The sequence below is a fragment of the Bubalus kerabau genome, chromosome 8 (genome assembly GCF_029407905.1).
Source record: "Bubalus kerabau isolate K-KA32 ecotype Philippines breed swamp buffalo chromosome 8, PCC_UOA_SB_1v2, whole genome shotgun sequence".
Lineage (NCBI taxonomy): Eukaryota > Metazoa > Chordata > Mammalia > Artiodactyla > Bovidae > Bubalus > Bubalus kerabau.
This window is the reverse complement of record NC_073631.1, coordinates 83,997,543-84,022,651: the sequence shown is the minus strand read 5'-3', so window position 1 is coordinate 84,022,651 and position 25,109 is coordinate 83,997,543. Positions and strand designations below refer to the sequence as shown.

Below are 25,109 nucleotides of genomic sequence, written 5' to 3'. Positions count from 1 at the left end.
AACCCCATGAATCGCAGCACACCGGCCTCCCTGTCCATCACCAACTCCCGGAGTTCACTCAGACTCAGGTCCATCGAGTCGGTGATGCCATCCAGCTATCTCATCCTCTGTCGTCCCCTTTTCCTCCTGTCCCCAATCCCTCCCAGCATCAGAGTCTTTTCCAATGAGTCAACTCTTCTCATGAGGTGGCCAAAGTACTGGAGTTTCAGCTTTAGCATCATTCCTTCCAAAGAACACCCAGGGCTGATCTCCTTTAGAATGGATTGGTTGGATCTCCTTGCAGTCCAAGGGACTCTTAAGAGTCTTCTCCAACATCACAGTTCAAAAGCATCAATTCTTTGGTGCTCAGCCTTCTTCACAGTCCAACTCTCACATCCATACATGACCACTGGAAAAACCATAGCCTTGACTAGACGGACCTTTGTTGGCAAAGTAATGTCTCTGCTTTTGAATATGCTATCTAGGTTGGTCATAACTTTCCTTCCAAGGAGCAACCATCTTTTAATTTCATGGCTGCAGTCACCATCTGCAGTGATTTTGGAGCCCCAAAAAATAAAGTCTGCCACTGTTTCCACTGTTTCCCCATCTATTTGCCATGAAGTGATGGGACCAGATGCCATGATCTTCATTTTCTGAATGTTGAGCTTTAAGCCAACTTTTTCACTCTCCTCTTTCACTTTCATCAAGAGGCTTTTTAGTTCCTCTTCACTTTCTGCCATAAGGGTGGTGTCATCTACATATCTGAGGTTATTGATATTTCTCCCGGCAATCTTGATTCCAGCTTGTGCTTCTTCCAGCCCAGTATTTCTCATGATGTACTCTGCATATAAGTTAAATAAGCAGAGTGCAATATACAGCCTTGACGTGCTCCTTTTCCTATTTGGAACCAGTCTGTTGTTCCATGTCCAGTTCTAACTGTTGCCTCCTGACCTGCATATAGGTTTCTCAATAGGCAGGTCAGGTGGTCTGGTATTCCCATCTCTTTCAGAATTTTCCATAGTTTATTGTGGTATTATGAATAATACTTGCCAATCTCTTGGGTGGATGGCATCACTGACTCAATGGACATGAATTTGAGGTAACTTGGAGATAGTGATGGACAGAGAAGCCTGGCGTGTTGCAATTCATGGGGTCGCAAAGAGTTGTACACAACTGAGCGACTGAACAAAAACACTGGCTACTTCTGAACTCCAAACTCCACTAACTGAAAGATTATATTAGGAAACACTGAAGTACCCTATATGGCGCCAGTGTTATGTCCTCACTGGGTGAATTAAATGGTATTCACGAAACATTTTGAATGATTGCTTGGGGAAAATGAAATACTAAATTTTCAGCAAGCAAGCTTTCTTACCCTCAAGTTAATAGTTTGGGATTATCTTTTCTAAGTCATATGTTTCATTAAGAAATAATGGAGAGGAAATTTAAATGTAAGGGTAATTTGGGAAAAGTTATTGTAAAAATAAAAGATTATTACTAATCTAAGTTTGCTCTTTTATGTGAAAATTCTGTATTTGTTAAAGAAAAGATTATGAAAATTTGCAGAAGAGGATATACACGTGGTTCACCTCTCCTGTCACTGGATGGCACTATGGGCTCGTGAGATGCACTAAAAGCAGGACGTCTTGGGTGGTTACAATATTGTGCTCACGTCTTTCTGAAGAAGGCTTTTTATGTTCATCCTAATGTTTGTAATTGTATTTGTTATCTGTTGCCAAGTACACATTAAAATTTATACTGTGTTTATTAGGTAGGACATTTTAATCTGCATGCAAAATATATATTTTTCTCTATAAGATAGAACCTCAATTTTTTTTAAACTTAATTTTAACCTTATTGTTGAATTAATTTCTTTCCATTTGGTAACCTTCCTTTTCAGGCCTCTGGAGTGGTGGTTAGGAATATAGGCTTGAGCCAGACTCCTGGGTTTAAGTCCTCAATATGCCACTAAGTAGCTGAGGTCTTTGAGCAAGTTGAAACAGGGTCTCGCCTTAGTTCCCTTCTTCATTAAATGGGGACAACAGCAATGTTTGCCTCCTGAATTGCTATGGAGATTAAAATGTGTTTATATATACACAGTGTTGACAGCAGTCCTCACTACATAGTCAGCACTAATAAGTGTTAGCTTTTATTATTATTATTACCATTGTCTCCGTGCATGCTAAGTCACTTCAGTCATGTCCGACTCTGGGTGACCCTATGGACTGTAGCCCTCCAGGCTTCTCTGTCCATGGGATTCTTCAGGCAAGAATACTGGAGTGGGTTGCCATGCCCTCCTGCAGGGGATCTTCCCGACCCAGAGACTGAACCCGAGTCTCTTACGTCTCCTGCATTGGCAGGTGGGTTCTTTACCGCAAGAGCCACCTGGGAAGTCCAGTCTCTTCAGCACACTCTTACTTTTTTATCAATACTACATCCCTTAACCCTTTATATACTGACAGAGAAGTGTATTGGTTGCCTCAAGAATGATTTTTTTTTGCCCAAAGTCTTTACTTTTGATGACCTCTTGCAGTTATTTAGAACGTAAACATTAAAAAATAAAAGTCTTACTTAGCTACTGCTTTTCTTGATGTTTTAAATTTAATTTTTATTTTATATTAGAATACAGTTGATTTACAATGTTGTGTTAGTTTCAGGTGTACAGCAAAATGATTCAGTCATACCTATGCACATATTCATTCTTTTTCAGATTCTAAGTGGAAGGAATGTGCATGTTAAAGTGCCTCAACCAAAATTAAGATAAAAGTACTGATGACATTGTGAGTGCATGTTCAGTTGCTTCAGTTGTGTTTAACTCTTTGTGATTCCATGGACTGTGTAGCCTGTTGGGCTCCTCTGTCCATGGGATTCTTCTAGCAAAAATACTGGGGTGGGTTGCCATGCCCTCCTCTAGGGAATCTTCCTGACCCAGGGATCGAAACTGCATCTCCTGTGTCTCCTGCATTGTTGGCAGATTCTTTACCCACTGAGCCACCTAGGAAGCCCCACCAATGACATTATATTGTGTGTTCAGTCACTCAGCTGTGTCCAGCTTTTTGTGACCCAATGGATTGTGGGCTGCAGTCTTCTCTGTTTGTGAGATTTTCCAGGCAAGAATACTGGAGTGGGTTGCTATTTCCTCCTTCAGGGGATTTTCCCAACCCAAGGATCGAACCTGCATTTCCCGCATCTCCTGCATTGCAGGATGGATTCTTTTACCATTGAGCCTAAATGTGGGAGTAAGGCTCTAGGATGCTGGCTGCTGCTTTAGACTAGGAGAAGAACTGATATAGCTTGTTATAAGTCTGGGAAATTTACTTCTTTGCTAGTCAACTGTATTACAAACCTGAAAATTTCAGTTCTCCCAAAAGAACTCAGTTTTTTGTGAGGTAAATGAAGTAGAGGCTTTTAGCTTTAAATTGGTAAAAATTAATACACTGAAACAAAGCTCGACATAAGTCAATGCAGCTGGTGCTTTACTAAATGAAGGTAAAACTCTTGTTCTTTTTGCTGTTGTTTTCCTTTGTTTTTGGGTACTACCACAAACTCTTTTTGACTTTATTTGGATCATTTCCTGAACTTTCCTGTGTTCACTCTTGAATGTCTCATGTGTATCAGAGTGTATGGAGGCAAAGTTTTATCAAGAGGATCAATAGTAACAGTATTTGGATTCTACCCCAAAATTTATATGAAGAGCAATCTAAAAGGACATGGGACAGTTGCTTTCCTCATTCTCTTTTAGAAACTTCATTCCCTTCTCTGATGCTGCCTCAAAACATGCTTTATGTCCTTTAGTTTTTCTTTTCTTTATTTTCTCCCTCTCTCCCTTCCCTCTTTCTGTTTTTTCTATTTATTTAATGTCCTTGTTTTCTTGCTGCTATAAAAATGATCTTATTATAATTTGGGGGCTAGCATAGAAGGCCAAACACTTTTTCATTTTGAGCATTTTGAAAAAAAGGCAAGATCAGTAAGCAAGCTAAAGTAGGTCTGGGTCTGAGACTGAAAACAAATTTAGTGGTAGATAGGAGAGGAAAGAGAATTTTAGAGGCAGTGTGTTGAGACAGAGACTCCTGACAAATGCTCATATTGCCCCTTTCTCCTGGTGGTGATTACTGTTAGGAGACCGTCCAGAAATACAAAAGCTGTTGATGGGAACTGTTTCAGGAACTTCTATTGGTCTGCGTTCTTTCCCTAATTTTGTCTTTTATTTTTGTTTTTGAGACCTTGGAAAGTGGTTTTGAGAAAATGCTTTTCTTCGAGCGGGTAGGACTGTCATACTTATGCCCCAAGGGAAGGGAGTGATAATGAAAGCATTATTGTCTTTGGAAGCACAGACCTACATATTAGGGCAGGCTAAGCAACAGTCATCTGTGTATGAACCCACGTAATGTGACATGAAAGGGAATTTTCTTGACCGCTATTATATCTGGTTTCATGTTCAGACATTCTTATTGATAGAGTCATTTAATCAGTGGTTTGTCTTGTGTAAGATTTTTTTCTGCCCAGGTTTTCAAGATTTCCGTCAAATATCCATATAAGGTCTTCAGACAAATCAAAAAGCCTTCATACTTTTGACAATGATTTTTACCTCTAGAAATAAAAATTCTCAGTGTTTCATATTTAGTTTCTTGAGAATATGCAATTAAATAATATTCTTATCTTTTAAAGATATTCATTTTGCTAACTGCTCAATTTATGATTTGAAATCTGTTACAGTGTTCTTTTTTACTTAAATAACACAATGATTAGAAAAGGGAATAAAAGGAACCTAAAGATGGTATTTCAGTTTGTTCAACAGTGTTCAATTTATGCCTGCTCTTTGTTTTTAATTATAAAAGCAAGCACAGTGGCTTGGCTTTTTTTCTTTGCTATCCTAAGAGTTTTTTTTGTTTTTTGTTTTTTTTAAGAAGAGTATGACTGTAAACCAAGAGTTGCAAAATCAAATGCTGAAATATGTCAGCCAGATAATTAAAACAAGTGAACTAAGCCAAACAAAAGACAATAGGGAATAGTGGTAGATATGGACTAAAGAGCCCACATCCTATCTGAGGGCATAATCACTACTCAGTCCAGCCAGTTGCTGTCATGTGAGATTGTGGTCCCAAGTATAGAGTGTGCTTGTAATGTTTAACTGGATTTCTCAGCTCTGTGATGACCTAGAGGAATGGGATTTTGGCGGGGGGAGGTGGAGGGGTGTGTGGCACGTGGGTGGTGGGCAGCAGTGCCTTAAGAGGGAAGATATATGTATACTTATACCTGATTCACATTGTTGTACAGCAGAAACACAACACTGTAAAGCAGTTATACTCCAAGTAGAAAAATTAAAAAAAAAGCTGTGATCTATAGAATTTGCCAATTCTCATAGTGTAAATATTCCTACATAGCTCATTTGAAGTCTTTAATGTGATCATTACTGAGCATGTTTGAAAGATGGTTCTCATGAGCCAGGATAAGCCTTCTCTATCACACAGCTAGCCCAGAGTAGCCAAATTTGCATTTTTTTGAAGTAAGAAATCTGAATTTTTATATACAACTTTCAATTTTTGAAATATTGGGTTAGCGTAAAAATTCCCAAATGAACTTTTCAGCCAACCCAATACTATGTAAACCAAGCAATACACATTAATGCAATGAATCATGCTCATTGAACTGCCAACCTACAACCTCTGGAGGTAAACTGATAATACTTGTCTTAGAAATCTTATTAGAAACGATGAGACAAAAACCGAGGAGCATACACTCACGTGACATCTACGTTAAAGCCCCCTTGGTGTGTCAGAAATTTTGCTACTCTAGAGTCAAACCACAGATGCTTTTTTGGTGTTCTAAACCAATAGAGTTTTCATGTGTGTTTAAAATTTGTAGAAAGGTGAAAAATTTGCAGTTTAGAAATTCTTCTTTGATTAATAAAAACAATAAATATACTTGGAATTTCTAAAGCTGACCGGCCTGGTTTGCCATCTGTGGGAGAAGCTTTTCCTAGATATATTATTTATATAAGTAAACTATGAAAAACATTAATTAATTGAAATTACTAAATTGTGTCATAAAACCCCAAGTTTGCTGTTTAGCCTATATTTTCATGGATAACATGTTTCTTTAAATAATTTTCATTATTCCTGCCTTTGAGTGTATTCAAAGCACTTTCACAATATTGTTCTGAAGTCACAAACAGGGCTATGAGGAGGTTAGTGATGTCTCGCAAACTTGACTGAGAGCTTTGCAGTAAGGGGCTAAGCTGAGTCTGAGACTCAGGCCTGTTGACTCAAGATCCAAATTTCTTTCTACCAGACTGCTGAGGATGTCAAAAAGATCCAAGAGTATGCCCTCTTCACAACTGTCTAGCCCTCCAATTGTGGTTAAGGAGTAGGTGGAGGATGTGGCTAGTAGAATGATCACTGTCTGATGGATATGAGAATTGACACAACAAAGCAGAGTGACTCCTTAAGGGCTCTATCATATTACAGTCTTCTAGCATATAAAAACATATTTGTGGATATGTTAGAATGCAGATCATATGCAAATGTGCTGAATCAGGGACATATGAGAATATGGATACATGATACAGTATGTCATCAAAGGCTGCTTCTGTCGGTATACCTTTGAGGTCTTTTAGAGGTGATGTTGAAAAGCCCAAACTCGTTTACAATTTGCAGCTTAGATCTTAAAAGCCATCCAGCCTGTGCCATGTGGCGCATCGTTGATAAGTTCTGACTGTGATATAAACTAGTGAGGTTCTGAAATCAGTTGACTTGATTTTACTCTCTGGTGAGATGTATTAGAACAGTGGAGAAATTGGCCAAGTGTTTGTGTAAATATCGTGAAATATTCTCATTGTTTCTGTTCCTGTGAAGTGACTCCCAAATTAGTAAAGATGACTGTTATATTTGCCAAAACATTTGTGTGTGTTGGTGGGAGGAGGGGGCGAGAAAGTGTGAAAAGAATGTGCTTGTCATGCAAACTCCACTTTGAGCTAAGTCCCCTAGGCTTGCTTCCGATCACATGGCCGCCCCTAAACTCCTCGCATCCCTGGGAGGTGTGTTCACCGTGTGTCTTCTCACTAGACCCTGTTCCATGAAGGCAGAGAATCCATCTCTTTTCACCACTATATTCCCAGCACCTTGCACACTGCCTAAACAAAGTAATCACTCAATAAATATTTGCTGGATGAAAAAATACAATGTAAATACAAACTTTGAAATAAAACAGAATTAGTGTATAAAGCCTAGAATGTGTTTTCTTTATTTGGCTATTCTTAGAGTTGTTTTTTCATCACTGAGTTGGTTTTGTTAATGAACATGGCAGTCTTTGGCACTGTGTACCTGTATTCATTGCCTGAATTTTTTGCTTGAAGTGCAGTGACATAATACATATTTTACCTGCTGAATCATCTGATCACTGACATGATTTCTTGTCCTAATCCACACCTGGCTTTGCGCCTTTCCCCAGAACTCCCATGAGGTCACTTTCAGACGAGTCACCAGTAAAGAACTTAATTATGTACTGCATTCTAGAGAGTACCCCCCTCCCCTGTTATTCTGGGAACCATTCCACAGGAGCTCAGGAAAGCAATGCAATATGACATGGCCAGACAGAAATCATCACCACATTCACCTTTACAGGCTTGGATTTTAGTCACTTAGAATGATCAGATGTAGGCAGAGTGTATAAGTTAGTTAATTTTGTTCTCATGCCGGGACTTGGTTTATAAGCTGTTGTTATATTCAGGGTTGTTTTATGTAGTTCTGTGACTTAAAGTTTCTAGGAAAATGCCTCCCTTGATTATAAAATCTTTCTCCCATGAACTTTGGAAAATGCCTGAAATTCCACCAAGAGAGATTCATTCTTTAGTGCCAAGGCTTTTGGTCCTTGATTAATTTTCTATAAAAGTCAATATACCCCAGAAAAGGTGGCATCATAAACAGTCTTCTCTTGACACCATTTTTGGTGATTTGGCTATGCATTCCAGCTATTGTTCATCTGTCCTTTTTTTCACTGCCAAACAATGTATTATTTGTATTTGAGGTTTCTGCTTCCTACCTAATTTTCTTAACCCTTTGCATTTCACTGTCTTCTCTCCTTCCTCTACTGATACTGCCTTTAATGGCTCATTTCCTATTTTTTTTTTTTTTACTTTTAAAATTAAGTTCTAGGGAGTATATAAAAATATGAGAAAATTCTTGTTAAATGTAAAAATCAGGATATAAAAGTAAGTATAGTCCCAAGGGTATGTAGTCCTTTCCATTTGCTGGATATGAGAAAAATCTCTATTTAGAAGAAAATGCAAAAGGTTTGTCTTTTAATATTGAGATGAGGAAGGCTTTTTAAAAAATTGAGGTGTAGTTTATTTACAATATTAGTTTCAGGTGTACAGCTTAGTGATTCAAAATTTTTATAGATTATATTCCATTTATAGTTATCATAAAATATTGCTGTATACTATATCCTATAGCTTATTTATTTTATATTTAGTAGGTTGTTCTTCTTTATCTTCACAATTATCTTGCCTGTCACCCTTTCCCTCTCCTCACTCAGTTCAGTTCAGTCACTCAGTCGTGTTCGACTCTTTGCGACCCCATGAACTGCAGCACTGCCAGGCCTCCCTGTCCATCACCAACTCCTGGAGTCCACCCAAACCCACGTCCATCGAGTCGGCGATGCCATCCAACCATCTCATCCTGTCGTCCCCTTCTCCTCTTGCCCTCAATCTTTCCCAGCATCAGAGTCTTTTCCAATGAGTCAGCTCTTTGCATCAGGTGGCCAAAGTACTGGAGTTTCAGCTTCAACATCAGTCCTTTCAATGAACACCCAGGACTGATCTCCATTAGGATGGACTGGTTGGATCTCCTTGCAGTCCAAGGGACTCTCAAGAGTCTTCTCCAACACCACAGTTCAAAAGCATCAATTCTTCGGCGCTCAGCTTTCTTTATAGTCCAACTCTCACATCCATACATGACCACAGGAAAAACCATAGCCTTGACTAAACAGACCTTTGTTGTCAAAGTAATGTCTCTGCTTTTGAATATGCTATCTAGGTTGGTCATAACTTTCCTTCCAAGGAGTAAGCATCTTTTAATTTCATGTCTGCAATCACTATCTGCAGTGATTTTGGAGCCCAGAAAAATAAAGTCAGCCACTGTTTCCACTGGTAACCACTAATTTGTTCTCTACATATCTGTATGTTTCTTTTTTGTTATATGCACTAGTTTGTTTTTTCTTAGATTCCACATATAAGTAATAACATATAGTGTTTCCTTTCTCTGTCTGACTTATTTCACTAAGCCTAATACCCTCCATTTCTTTGCATTGACCGCTGAGGAAGACTTTCTTATCTCTTCTTGCTATTCTTTGGAACTCTGCATTCAGATGCTTATATCTTTCCTTTTCTCCTTTGCTTTTCGCTTCTCTTCTTTTTACAGCTATTTGTAAGGCCTCCCCAGACAGCCATTTTGCTTTTTTGCAAAAAAAAAATAAGTTCCTCTTAGAACTTTTTGGCTCCCCCCCCAATACAAACTCCCCCCGCCCCCCCATTACAAACTCACCCTATACCCATTCCTAGGTCAATTCACTTCATGGGAAATAGATGGGAAAACAGTGGAAACAGTGTCAGACTTTATCTTTTTGGGCTCCAAAATCACTGCAGATGGTGACTGCAGCCATGAAATTAAAAGACGCTTACTCCTTGGAAGAAAAGTTATGACCAACCTAGATAGCATATTCAAAAGCAGAGATATTACTTTGCCGACAAAGGTCTGTTTAGTCAAGGCTATGGTTTTTCCAGTGGTCATGTATGGATGTGAGAGGTGGACTGTGAAGAAAGCTGAGCACTGAAGAATTGATGCTTTTGAACTGTGGTGTTGGAGAAGACTCTTGAGAGTCCCTTGGACTGCAAGGAGATCCAACCAGTCCATTCTGAAGGAGATCAGCCCTGGGATTTCTTTGGAAGGAATGATGCTAAAGCTGAAACTCCAGTACTTTGGCCACCTCAGGCGAAGAGTTGACTCATTGGAAAAGACTCTGATGCTCGGAGGGTTTGGGTAGGAGGAGAAGGGGACGACAGAGGATGAGATGGCTGGATGGCATCACTGACTCGATGGACATGAGTCTGGGTGAACTCCAGGAGTTGGTGATGGACAGGGAGGCCTGGTGTGCTGCGATTCATGGGGTCTCAAAGAGTCGGACACAACTGAGAGACTGAGCTGAACTGAACTGAATACCCTCTACGTTCCCGGGACAAAAGATCATCAGGACATAAAAGCAGAGGTTATCAGAACTAGAGGAAAAAAGTGACAAAATAGAACATTGGAGAAGGGGAGTGTGTGTGCTCAGTCATGTCTGACTTTTTGAGATCCCATGGATTGTAGCCTGCCAGGCCCCTCTGTCCATGGAAGTTTCCTGGCAAGAATACTGGAGTGGGTTGCCATTTTTTCCTTCAGGGGATCTTCCCAACCCGGGAATTGAACCTGTTTCTCTTGTATCTCCTGCATTGGCAGGCAGATTCTTTACCACTGTGCCACCCGGGAGGCCCAACTGGAGAAGGTACCCTGAACTAACATAACTAAATAAAGTATATGGAGCTCTTCCCAAAATAAGCCACCACATTCTGTAGAGGAAAGCTCTTGGGCTCCAGGAAACAATGAAGGATATGTACAGGGTCAGTAGGAGTCAACCTTTCTTCAACATTTTAAGCTCTGAACTGAACTGCCTAGAGGAGCCTGGTAGGCTGCAGTCCATGGGGTTGCTAAGGGTTGGACACGACTGAGCGACTTTACTTTCACTTTTCACTTTCACGCATTGGAGAAGGAAATGGCAACCCGCTCCAGTGTTCTTGCCTGGAGAATCCCGGGGACAAGGGAGCCTGGTGGGCTGCCGTCTCTGGGGTCGCACAGAGTCGGACACGACTGACGCAACTTAGCAGCAGCAGCAGCAGTGTTCCTCTTAGAACTTATTGGCTCCACCCCCCATCCCCCCATTACAAACTCACCCTATACCCATTGCTAGGTCGAGTCTGACTTAAGGGAGAAGTTATTTTGTGTCTTTACCCATCCATGGATCTTTTGCATAATCATATACTCATTTTTAGCTCAATAAGGTCTTGACCTCTGAAGTCTCCATTGCTGTTTCTAAGCCACCTTTGTTGCTTTCCTCTCCCTGAACATGAGGCCTCAGGCCTTGAGATTGCTGTCTAACAGCCTCTGTGTTTATCCACTTGATGAATGGTAAATAGGGTTGCAAAGAGTCAGAACGACTGAAAGTACGGAGCAGGCACGCATGCACGCATGCATGTGTGCTCTGTGTGACTTTAGTATGCAGAGGCAGGATTTAGGGGAAGCAGCAAACATCAGCCTGTTCTCCTCATCCTAAGAAGATGCCTGCTATTGTCCTGCTTCTCTGGGGAGGTTGCATCCAACTTTCCTCTTTTTCACTTAAAGATTTCTTCTTCTTCATTAAGATTCTCCTCCCAAATTAGAGGAAAACTTCCTTTATTTACCAATTTAACTATGAATGACTGAGTGTCTATAGTATGTCTCAGATGATGTTCCTGCTCCTAGGGAGAGAGCACTGAACAAATTGGACAAGTTCTTTCCTTCCACAACTTTCCATTCTACTAATGGACAGAGATAGAGGGGAAATGACCTCTTCTGAATAAGTTAGGGAAGACTTCACTGAGAGATGGGATTTTAAGCCATAACCCCTTAACTTGTATTTTCTTTCTTGTCCTCTTACATCTTGCTTAAGACTTCACACCTCCAATTATTTTTTTCTTGCATATTTGAATGAATTGCAGGGTTTTTCCCCCATCTTAAAAAATAAAACCTCTATCTTCCTGCTCACCTGCTTGAGCTACAATTGAGTCTCCTTCACCCTTTATGCAAGCTTCGAAAATATTCTTTCACCTTCCACATTCTTTTCGTTCATTCCTTAACCCTTTTTAATCTGGCTTTCCCCCCCACTACTTTATTGATACTGCATCTTAATGAGCATTTATGATTTCCTGGTAATCAAATTTAATACCTTGTTTCATTTTTTATTTCCATTAATTTATTAAAAAAATCCCAGTATTTTTCTATCTAGGCTGTGACTTTGCACACACAGTATTGCTTTCATACGGAAGGTCCTTTTCCTTGTGTTTGCATAGCTAAATTGTTGAAGGGTCAGCTCAAACATCACCTTTTATCCCTACTTGATTTTTTAAAAATAAAGTCTCCTGTAGAACAGATTATTTCTCTTGTGAATTATAGTTTTTAACCTTCTTGAGAGATGAAACTTTTTAATTGACTTTGGGGTCTTCCACTGAACCTGAAAATGGTTTGCATGTAGTAAGTGCTTGTTAGATATTTGCTACAAGCCTGAAGGAAGCAAAAATCAAAAGTAATTTCATTCTTAGAACTTCTTTCAAAAACTAGTGTTTCAGAATAATGTATTATTTTATTCTAAAGACAGACATATTTTAAAGAACTAAGTCATTTAAAATGTCGACTCATGTTTGAAGAAGATGTTTGAAACTGAAGACGTACCATCACAGGGATAAATACGTCAATCATATCACTAAATGTTACTTTTCTACATTTTCACTTACTCTTCACATTTTTTTAGAGGTTCATAACCACTTTTTGAGTCAAATGATTGACTGGGTCAGTGGTTCATGGTAAGAAATATGTTTGATGTATTATCCTAAACATGCTTTTGAAATTCTGCCTCTCTTTGCTGTCTGGTCTTACCTTCTGGCACTCAATATCCAGTTTCCTCATATGTCTGATTTTCATTCAGATGGATTGGCAAAATTATTCTGAGTATAATACAAATATGTTTTTCTTTTGGTTCAGAATATAAAGTAAACATCAATATGATTTAACTATGGTTAGTGATAATTCCGAGAAATGTGAAATGTGTGTGTTCCTTTCATTAAGTTAAATAGTTGCCATGAAGAGAAGAATATGATAATATGTTTTTCTTTGCTAAGTAAATAAAAGTAGAGATTTAAAATTTATATAACAGCTCCACTGGTTTTTGGTGTTTACAGGTAAAATGTTTATAGGTTGAAGTTTATTTCTAATTACATTGGAATAGAAGCCAAGACATAGTTTCAGCAGGGAAGAAAACTTTGAATGAGTACTACTTCAAGTATTCTATAATAATTAAGTTTAGACTTAGCTGTAGATGTTTACTTAATTGAAAAGGATGTTTAATCACTGTTTTGTTTTTTTTTTTTGTTTTTTTTTTTAGACAGGTAAAACAGTAAGATAAAACTTTTTAGGATCAAGGCCTCTCAGAAATCTTACGGAGCCTGATTCTGTATGTAATTTAGTATAGAATACCAGAATCCAGAGCAGTTGAGTTCAGGTCCTGGCTTATGTGTTTATTAAGTACACGACCTAGGGAAGATTATTAACCTACTCCATGCTTCAGTTTTCTCATTTGTAAAATGGGTTCATCAGAACATCTCACACATGAGTTCCCTGGTGGCCTAATGGTTAGGATTCCAGGCTTTCACTGCCATGACCTGGGTTCAATTCTTGGTCGGGGAACTGAGATCCTACAAGCCACTTGGCATGGCCAAAAATAAATAAAAAACCAAACAAAACATCTCACTTATGTCGTTGCTGTGAGGATTAAATGAGGTATTTCATATAAAATGCTTAGAACAGTGCACAATTAGTGTTCAATAAGTATTAGCTTTTATCATGAATAAATACTAGAAATGTAAAATGATAAATGTAGCACGAATAAGTAGAATTCTTTTTCTTCTTTCAACATGAGATAGTCAGAATACTTTCTCTACTTCCAAATGTTTTTCCTCCTTGGTCCTTAGTGGTCCTGAAGAAATTAGTCTTCGTTAAAGTATGAGGGACAAAGCAAAGCGGGTTAAATTGTATAGGAAGTTTGTCATGCAAGAGAACGGCATTAGGATGAAAAAGAGTGATGTCAGGATCTCTTTCTGATGAGGGCTTTTTTTGAAAAAGTTTTCCTCCTGAATGATGTGTTCTCCATGAATGTTAGTTTCTTAATTTCTCTTTTAACATATTTCTCCCAGATAATCTTTTACAGTTAGTTAATGAGTAAGGCTGAGCAGAAGAATATGAAGAGAATTCATCGATTCAGTTAAGGATGTGCAACCTTAGCAAATGCAGAGGACAGTAGAGTGATTGTGGGGCTTCTAGTCTACTCCAGTGATTTGGGGGGCTTTGCAGGGAATATTGGAGAAGGCAATGGCACCCCACTCCAGTACTCTTGCCTGGAAAATCCCATGGACAGAAGAGCCTGGTAGGCTGTAGTCCATGGGGTTGCTAAGAGTTGGACACGACTGAGCGACTTCACTTTCACTTTTCACTTTCATGCCTTGGAGAAGAAATGGCAACTCACTTCAGTGTTCTTGCCTGGAGAATCCCAGGGACGGCGGAGCCTGGTGGGCTGCCGTCTACGGGGTCGCACAGAGTCGGACACAACTGAAGCGACTTAGCAGCAGCAGCAGCATCAGGGAATATTAAATATGAAACCAAGGATATATATGCAGGACAGAGCTGTAACACTAAGGCCTGCTAGAGTGGGAGGGGCTGGGAGCAGAGAGGTTAAACAGAGAGGAGGCAGTGGTATAGGGATGGCTTAGAGACTAGGGAATTTGAGTGTGAGTTGTAGTTTTGCTCTTCAGCAACTTTGAAATCTAGACAACATACTTAAGCTCCCTAGGCTTAGTTTTCTGAGCTGTAAAAATGGACATTGTGATACCTACCTCATGTGAAATCATTTGGTTTCACTGATTGCCTCTGTATACTCCATGTAAGAACCAGATTATCTAATTCTATAAATCAATGGCTTCCCATAACCCTTAGAATACTACTGCAGATCCTTACCAGGCCTGTAAGGACCCTTATGATCTGACCCTGGCATACCTCCCTGACCTCACCTTCCACTATTGCCTCTTTTACTTACCATGTTCCAGCTCCAGAGACGTTAATAATAGGGGAGCCGAGTGTGTTGTATATTGAAACTCTTCTGCTATCTTGGTATTTTTTCTATAAATTTAAAACTATTCTAAAATAGTTTAAAAAATTTGTGAATGTTTTCTTACATGGTGCTGTATTCTTCTGTTTCATCATTTTAAGTGCCTACTTTGTGTTCCATCACATATGGATATCATAGTTTATTAAACCTATCTCTGATTTGGCAGTGTTTCAATTGTAGCTAGTAGTTTGTACCCACATCTTTGACCATACCTGTGATTAGAGGAAGGGTTCTTTTGATATGGAGGCTTGTCTTCTTTTGTTTTATTTTATTTATGATTTCTTCTCTAATTTTTTCTCTATATTTTATACTCTTGGAGGATGACTTTAATTTACTTTTATTAATTTTTATTGAAGTATTTGTTGTTTTAGCCACTCAGTCATGTCCAACTCTATATGACCGCGTGGATTGTAGCCTATCAGGCTCCTCTATCCATGGGCTTCCACAGGCAAGAATACTGTCGTGGGTTGCCATTGCAATGTTGTATTGGTTTCTACTGTACAGCAAAGTGAATCAGTTAAATGTTTACATATATGGGGGGTATGACTTTAAATACTATCTATGTGCTGGTGATTCCAGCCCAAGTGATTGTCTCACAGGAATCTCCAATTAAACATATTTAAGGGCAGACTCTTATTTTCTTTGCCTTCAATTTGTTCATCTGTCCAACTTCCTTATTTCTGTGAATGCCTTCAGAGCCTACCCAGATATTCAGCCAGAAATCTGGGAGTTACAGCTGGCTCCTACCTTACCATTCTCTCTGCTATCCCCTTCCCATATACTTTTTCACATGTTTTGTCCTTTCAGATCCTAAAACATGTCTTAAATTCACTGTTTTCATTTCCATTGCTACCAACCTAGTCTGAGCTATCAACAACTCATGTTAGACCCCTGCATTAACTGGTCCCCTTTCTTTCCTTTTTTTCATGTCATTCTTTGGGTTTAATTACAAATGTAGTGGGAAGCCCGATGAGTTTTAAGAAGAGGGACGGCATGATATGATTTGTGATTTTAAAATGATCGTCTGAAAGATGTGGAAAGAACAACTCCTTACCCTGATCTGCCGGAGAAGGCAATGGCACCCCACTCCAGTACCCTTGCCTGGAAAATCCCATGGATGGAGGAGCCTGGTAGGCTGCAGTCCATGGGGTCGCTAGGAGTCGAACACGACTGAGCGACTTCACTTTTATTTTTCACTTTCATGCACTGGAGAGGGAAATGGCAACCCACTCCAGTATTCTTGCCTGGAGAATCCCAGGGACGGCGGAGCCTGGTGGGCTGCCGTCTATGGGGTCGCACAGAGTCGGACATGACTGAAGCGACTTAGCAGCAGCAACCCTGATCTGCAAGGACTGGCATTGTCTGGCTTCTCTAAACCTCTTCAATTTCATTCCTTTTCTCTTTCTTTTCATGCTTTGGTTATAGAGGTCACCTTCAGTTTTTGTTTTCTTCCTGTATGCCAGTCTCTTTCCTACCTTAGGGCTTTCTCATGTTATTTTATTTGTTTTTAAAGTTCTCCTCCATTTTCTCTTCCCACGGCAGTTCCTATGACTGTTTGTTTAGTTGTCTTCTTCATTATTCTTAAGTCCAAAGAGGGCAGGACAATGTCTTTTTCATTTCCTTATGTATAACCAGTACCTAGCATAATGACTCACACAAACCAACACTCAGTATGTATAGAATAAATAAACAGTAATTATTGTTTTCATTCATGCTTTAAAAATATTAGTGTGCAAGTTCTATTTTAGGTGCTATGAGTACATACAAAAGGTTTATAATACATAATTCTTACTCTGAAATAATTTCCAATTTAAAAGAAGTGATTAATAATGTTGTAGTATGGAGAAGGATGCTATCATTGGAGAAAAGTTCTACCACTCACCTACGTGACCTCTGATAAATTATTTACCTTCTCTGTTTCTTTATCTATCTATAATATACAGAGGTTTGATTAGAGTTTCTTAAAGCTTTGGATCTCAGATATGTGTACAGTTAATGATATGTTGGTTGAATCTTTTCTTCCAGGCTCCATTTTGGTTCTTTAAGTCTGGCTGGAGTTGTGAAATTCCCCAGGTGATTGTGATGTACCACTAGGTTTAGGGACTACTGATTTAGGTCTATCTAGCTCTATCATCTCATAGTTTTAATTGTAATATGTGGCAGACTATGAAAGCACATCAGGAGTCAGGCAAATTAAGGTGTTGTTTTTGCTCAGAGGCTTTCTTTTTTGGCTTGGGTGATGTGGGAACTTAGGGCTTTCCAGGTGGCACTAGTGGTAAAGAACTCGCCTGCCAATGCAGGAGATGTAAGAGATCTCCTTAATTCCTGAGTCAGAAAGATCCCATGGAAGAGAGCATGGCAACCCATTCTTGCCCAGAGAATCCCACTGACTGAGGAGCCTGGCAGGCTATAGTCCATAGGGTTCAAAAGAATCAGACATGACTGAAGCGTCTTAGCATGCATGCAGCACGTGGGAACTTAATGAAATGGTGTTGTTGAAATGGACTTTAAAGAGTGAATGCAGATTTCGGTAGATGCAGAAGTGATGCATGATTGGTGTGTAGTCTAGCTTAGTCAGAGGCCAGAATATATGCAAGGAAGCAGTGTAACAGGGAAGAGTCAATTTTGACTCCATATTGGATCTGTTTCTTTGACTTTAACCATTGCTTTTCATTGCTTTTGTTATTATCATCCCACATAATTGCCTGCCTCAGGGGACCCTGCACCTCTGCCTGAATGTTAAACTAAAATGGCTTTGTTCAGCTCACTGGGAGGCAATCTCTTTGTTGTTGTTGTTTAGTTTCTGGGTCATGTCCCACACTTTTGCGACCCCATGGACTGTAGATCGCCAGGCTCCTTCTGTCCATGGAATTTTCCAGGCAAGAATACTGAAGTGGGTTGCCATTTCCTTCTCCCTGCCTACCAATGAATGGCTGCAGAAAAGAAGAAATGAACACATTTCCTCCTATTTTGCAAGATAAATGACCTTTTAACTTTATTTCCTCACCCTCTTCTATAAAAGAAATGGGCATCCAGACCTCAATAAGGTGCTTATTTTGAGAAATTAGTCTGCCATGTTCTCAATTCTCCGGCTTTCCTAATAGAGTTTGAATTCCTTGTCTCAACACATCATCTGTAGACTTATTGGCCTGCCATGCAATTAACAGAGTGAGCTTGGTACCAGCAGAAAGGAAAAAATTATCCCTTTTGATGCAATGGGGGTACGATTCTAATCTTGTTTTTCCTCTTTTACTTGTGATGCTTGGTTGTCCTTTTGGAGATGAAAGATTATATTGTTGCATTTTATCTTCATTTTGGTAGAAGTAAAACAAAGTGATGGACATCATGGGGCTGCTTTGGGAAATGGACATATTCTTTCTCAAACCTTCTGGGGCTGTGCCCTTTGAAATCCACATTGACCACCCCATTAGTTTTCTGGTTAAATGCAAAGAATATCAGGACCCATTATTTTATCTAAAATAATAATTTTACTGTCAGAATGATTATTATTAAGCCAAAGTTGGCTGTTTTGTTTAGATGAAACCATATAAAGGCAACATTCTGAGTAAATTATATGGCATCCACATGATGAAATAATGAGCCTAAGTTTAGGGGATGAAAATAATGATCTAATGCAATATTTAGAATGGGTATACAGTATGTAGTTATTAACCTAAAAGTCACATCCTGTATTCTTTTGATCTGTGGAAAATTTGTCATTAATTGCCAGGAAGCCTCTGATTTTTTCATACATAATCACGTCATAGCTGTTGACTCTGTCCCCTTTCTCCTGCTTTAAAATATGTCTTTGTAAATAGTAGATTACTTTCAGATCTGGAATGCCCCTTTTAAACATTGGGTTGCTAAGTTTAGCCCTGTTGCTCTCTTTTTAAAAATAGAATTCCACCCCCCCACCCAGACTTCACCTCTGAGTTGTCACTGACAAATCATACTTTGTTTTTTGATGGCAGCTTGTGTAAAATCTTATTTAACCTTCCTCCCTGGTGGGAACCTACTAGTTTTGAAATTGCTTCTTGTTTTTATGAGCTATCGTTGTATGGAGAAAATGGATATGATCTTCCACTTGGAAACAGTCTGTGAGATGAAGTCTGACCCTTCATTCAAACTCACTCTACAGTTGTCAAAGACAAACACAGAAATCAAAATTGAGAAGAAAGAATGAGGTAGTAAGGCAAGAAATGAGGAAGCTAGGTTGACCTCTAGCCTGGTATCCAGCCCATGGTTATCCCTGGCAACTGTCTCAGAACAATCTAAGAGCTTCACATTAACCTGTGACCAATGGTACTGATGAACCTATTTTCTGATCAGGAATAGAGAGGCAGACGTAGAGAATGGACTTGTGCACACAGCAGGGGAAGGAGAGGGTGGGATGAATTGGGAAAGTAGCACTAACATTTATATACTGTCATGTGTAAAATAGCTAGCTAGTGGGAGCTGCTGTGTAGCGCGGGGAGCTCAGCTTGGTGCTCTGTGATGACCTAAATGAGTGGGATGGGGGTGGATGGGAGGGAGGCTCTAGACAGAGGGGATATGCATATACTTATAGCTGATTCACGTGGTTGTATAGCAGAACCTAACACAACATTGTAAAGCAATTATCCTCCAATTAAAAAGAACAACAACAGCAATAACAAACAAACAAAAACCTGTGATCATCTAGTCAGCCCACAGGTTGATGCAGTCCTCTCTGTTGTTGGTCTATTGACTATCACTTGACTTTGAAATTAGAAAAGTGGAACTAGAAAAGTGGAAAAGCCCCATGGGACTTTTTGCTTGCAGGGCCTCACCTTTATTAATGTGTATTCTTCGCCTTCAGTAGCACCTGAGCTCCTTAGAGAGTGACTTCCACTAGACGTTTTGAAAGGAACAACACCTCCACTCCCCAACATAGCTATTATCAAAGAGGCACCTTTCTTACGATAAAACTTCAAACTTGAGAAACTGTCCCCAGTTTCAGGAAGAGCCTTCATGGGAAAATGACTTCTGTTGCATCCCTGGTATCTTTTCTTCTCTACATTGTTAAGAAATATAATATAGTCAGAGGTATAGACCTTGAGAACAAATTTAGACCATTTACTAATTTGCAAATTGTGTTCCATGTTCACATTTCCTAGGGTGGCATTGTAAGGTCGCCTGTATTATAGCCAGTCCATGGGGGGGGGGTATTAGCTGCTTATGTATTATTTATACATTATTTAGTTTGATACAGGAATTATACCCTTTTTTTAAATTAAAAAAGTTTTGAAACTAATTAGTTTAGGTCAAATGCCCAAGATTTTATAGAGAAAGTGTCTAAAGGTCAGTGAGGTTAAATTATATACCTACAGTTGACAGAAATTAGGAACCATGAATCTGGACTTCCCATCCAGTACATTTTTTACTACAAAATGTTGATTTGATTTTCCATTTTGAAAGACACAGAAGTGATCTGTGAAATGGTGATTAGCACCAGGCAGCCCCAGGCAGCCCTGGAATGCTCCATGGTTCAAATGCCCAAGACCAGATGGAGGTCCAGAAGTGGATGACTCAAAGTTTATTAGTTTTGCCACCTGGGCAGTACAGCCAAACCAGCTGCCACAAGGCAGTTCCAATTTCAGCAGAGCAGTAAATGAACATAAAAGTGAGTGTAAATCCCAAGAAAAAAGTAAAGTAAAGGAGAATGACTGCTAATGTTGCAAGGAGATTCATCCAGGCTGAGCCCCATTTATAACTCTTGTAGGAGACACAGCTCTCAAGCCAGGTAGAGGGCAAGGACAGGTTGTAGAACTAAGCCCTGAAAAAAACCACTCCTTGAGTTGCTCCACAAGCCAGTCTCAATTTGGGTTGTCTCTTTTGTTGGCTTGGTAGATTCTTGATCACATCTGATGATAATAGAATAAGAAAAGCCAGCCTATGCAATATCATGATGGTGCTATGAGGCCAGAAGCTTTTTTTTCCCGCAAACTATGGAAAGTTGTTATTTGGTCACCTCCTTTCCATAGTTCTGGGCCCTTGCAGCCATGGATAATCATTGGAACATATGCCTTTTGTGGCAAATCACCGAATCAAGTCATTATCCTCATATGGAATTCAATAATTCAGTTCAGTTCAGTTCAGTTACTCAGTCGTGTCCGACTCTTTGCAACCCCATGAATTGCAGCACGCCAGGCCTCCCTGTCCATCACCAGCTCCCGGAGTTCACTCAAACTCATGTCCATCGAGTCAGTGATGCCATCCATCTATCTCATCCTCTGTCGTATCCCTCCCAGCATCAGGGTCTTTTCCAATGAGTCAACTCTGCACATGAGGTGGCCAAAGTACTGGAGTTTCAGCTTTAGCATCACTCCTTCCAAAGAACACCCAGGACTGATCTCCTTTAGAATGGACTGGTTGGATCTCCTTGCAGTCCAAGGGACTCTCAAGAGTCTTCTCCAACACCACAGTTCAAAAGCATCAATTCTTCAGTGTTTAGCTTTCTTCACAGTCCAGTTCTCTCATCCATACATGACCACTGGAAAAACCATAGCCTTGACTAGACGGACCTTTGTTGGCAAAGTAATGCCTCTGTTTTTTAATATGCTAGCTAGGTTGGTCATAACTTTCCTTCCAAGGAGTAAGCGTCTTTTAATTTCATGACTGCAGTCACCATCTGCAGTGATTTTGGAGCCCCCCAAAATAAAGTCTGACACTGTTTCCAGTGTTTCCCCATCTATTTCCCATGAAGTGGTGGGACCGGATGCCATGATCTTCGTTTTCTGAATGTTGAGCTTTAAGCCAACTTTTTCACCATCCTCTTTCACTTTCATCAAGAGGCTTTTTAGTTCCTCTTCACTTTCTGCCATAAGGGTGGTGTCATCTGCATATCTGAGTTTATTGATAATTCTCTCAGTGATCTTGATTCCAGCGTGTGCGTCTTCCAGCCCAGCATTTCTCATGATGTACTCTGCATAGAAGTTAAATAAGCAGGGTGACAATATCCAGCCTTGATGTACTCCTTTTCCTATTTGGAACCAGTCTGTTGTTCCATGTCCAGTTCTAACTGTTGCTTCCTGATCTGCATATAGGTTTCTCAAGAGGCCGGTCAGGTGGTCTGGTATTCCCATCTCTTTCAGAATTTTCCACAGTTTATTGTGATCCACACAGTCAAAGGCTTTGGCATAGTCAATAAAGCAGAAATAGATGTTTTTCTGGAACTCTCTTGCTTTTTCGATGACCCAGTGGATGTTGGCAATTTGATCTCTGGTTCCTCTGCCCTTTCTAAAACCAGCTTGAACATCAGGAAGTTCACGGTTCACGTATTGCTGAAGCCTGGCTTGGAGAATTTTGAGCATTACTTTACTAGCGTGTGAGATGAGTGCAATTGTGCGGTAGTTTGAGCATTCTTTGCATTGCTGTTCTTTGGGATTGGAATGAAAACTGACCTTTTCCAGTCCTGTGGCCACTGCTGAGTTTTCCAAATTTGCTGACTTATTGAGTGCAGCACTTTCACAGCATCATCTTTCAGGATTTGAAATAGTTCAACTGGAATTCCATCACCTCCACCAGCTTTGTTCGTAGTGATGCTCTCTAAGGCCCACTTGACTTCACATTCCAGGATGTCTGGCTCTATGTGAGTTATCATACCATCGTGATTATCTTGGTCATGAAGATCTTTTTTGTACAGTTTTTCTGTGTATTCTTGCCACCTCTTCTTAATATCTTCTGCTTCTCTTAGGTCCGTACCATTTCTGTCCTTTATCGAGCCCATCTTTGCATGAAATGTTCCCTTGGTATCTCTAATTTTCTTGAAGAGATCTCTAGTCTTTCCCATTCTGTTGCTTTCCTCTCTTTCTTTGCATTGATCACTGAGGAAGGTTTTCTTATCTCTTCTTGCTATTCTTTGGAACTCTGCATTCAGATGTTTATATCTTTCCTTTTCTTCTTAGCTTTTTGCTTCTCTTCTTTTCTCAGCTATTTGTAAGGCCTCCCCAGACAAGCATTTTGCTTTTTTGCATTTTTTTTTCCATGGGGATGGTTTTGATCCCTGTCTCCTGTACAATGTCATGAACCTCCATCCATAGTTCATCAGGCACTCTATCTGTCAGATCTGCTGCTGCTGCTGCTGCTGCTAATTCGCTTCAGTCATGTCCGACTCTGTGCGACCCCATAGATGGCAGCCCACTAGGCTCCCTCGTCCCTGGAATTCTCCAGGCAAGAGCACTGGAGTGGGTGGCCGTTTCCTTCTCCAATGCATGGAAGTGAAAAGCCAAAGTGAAGTCTCTCAGTCATGTCCAACTATTCACGACCCCATGGACTGCAGCCTACCAGGCTCCTCCGCCCATGGGATTTTCCAGGCAACTACTGGAGTGGGGTGCCACTGCTATCTAGTCCCTTAAATCTATTTCTCACTTCCACTGTATAATCATAAGGGATTTGATTTAGGTCATACCTGAATGGTCTAATGGTTTTCCCTACTTTCTTCAATTTAAGTCTGAATCTGGCAATAAGGAGTTCATGATCTGAGCCACAGTCAGCTCCCGGTCTTCAATAATTACAGGTTTTCAATTTCTGTATATGAAATACTGCAAGAGTCAGAGGTTGACCCTACAGTTTTAGATGACCCTTTAATAGATCTGTAGTTCTTGAAAGCTGAAACAAGTATTATAATGAGGATATAGGCTTAGGGCCATGTTGAAAAAAGTCTAGTAATTTTTATTTGAGAACGATTAGTTAATTAATTTAAAAAGTTAAATAATCTTGATCCTCTGTTCCAGGAACAATGCTTTGGGCACAAGGAACAGAAAGCTTGACTGAACTGACTTAACAAAGTAGAGGTTGTTTATTATTTTTTCATGTTATGAGAAGTTTAGAGGAATGTGGCACCTGATCAGTTCATTTGCTCAATGATGATATAGGCTCTTTGTGTGTCATCTTGATGGAAAGAAACAGGGGAAAGTAATATACTAGTTGCTGATGTATTTTGCAATGACTTTGATGCTAAAGGCTGGACCAGGGTTCCATCCACTGGGTCAACTTCTGCCTTCAGATGATCTTTTCAGGAGCGGGTGTTTCTGTATTTATATTTCTCAATTGACCGTTACTCAGGACTTAGTCTCACGCAGTAATGTAATACTGCTCTGTTTTTCTTTGTGTGATGAAAGTGTGGTTGCCTGCATATTTTCTAACCAAGCAGAACAGTTTTTTCTTTCTCTTTTTTTCCTTTTACAATGACATAAAGTGAAATCAAATGAGAATCCTCCTATTATGACCTTTTATTTATGAGTAGAAATAAACAAGCTTCTTCTTTTTTTTTTTCTTTCTGGTAGGTGGCGTGTTTGACCCAGGTAGCTGCTAATTATCTTATTGGCCAAAAGGAAGCACAAAGGTGGGGCACAGCTCATGGCAGTATTGTTCCTTACCAGGTAAGATGACAATAATATAGGATCAGGCTACTAGAATCTGCAGTTTTGTATGACATGAGTTTGAGAAATGATTCCCTCTTAAAAAAAAAAAAAAACTTCCAGTGTATTCTGTCATATATCTTTGACTTTAATAAGGTTCTGTTGTTCACTTCAAATTCTGTGTTTTGCACATTTCTTCATCAGAAGATTAGTAACAGGACACTTAAATGGATCAAAAGAACTTGCTGAAAGTGAGTGACTTTTGGATTCATATGATGGTTTGCTTTTGTTTTTCACCCAAAAGAGGCACTGATTATAGCCATTTTATAAAGCCTGGTCTGTTTGTCATGTCAATTAAAAACCAAATGTTACCTACCCCAGCTGACAGTAATATTCTCACAGGCATGGAGAAAGACGAATATTTGTGGGAGACAGATCTTCAGTTTTTGAGCAAAGCAGATGGTTCAGGAACTGCTGTTCTTTATTAAGTGTCTAAACTTGTCCTCAGAAATTCTTGACTTTGGCTAGTGTGAATGAATATGTGAAGAAACCATGATCTTTCAAAAATAAAAACAAAAATTCGTCTTCAGCCTCTTAACAGAGGACAATGTTGGAAACCAGGGTAATTCATTTCAAATAATGGGCATTCAGGCTGCAGTTTTTGATACATATGGAAAAAGTATCTTTGAGTTGCAAGGTTTTCCAGTAAAATTTCGTATCAGAGGATATAAGGAGGTGTTCACCATA

The 25,109-nt window shown here is 39.6% G+C and overlaps 1 protein-coding gene across 4 annotated transcripts in view; it reads left to right on the top strand.

Moving 5' to 3' along the window:
• The window catches only part of SUGCT (succinyl-CoA:glutarate-CoA transferase), a 768,109-nt gene that overhangs the window by 136,160 nt on the left and 606,840 nt on the right, over positions 1 to 25,109 (top strand). For all 4 annotated transcript variants that reach the window (XM_055590750.1, XM_055590749.1, XM_055590751.1 and 1 more), the window contains exon 9: positions 24,288 to 24,383. In XM_055590750.1, coding sequence (XP_055446725.1) covers positions 24,288 to 24,383 — 96 coding nt within the window. The remainder of the gene's footprint in view (positions 1 to 24,287; positions 24,384 to 25,109) is intronic.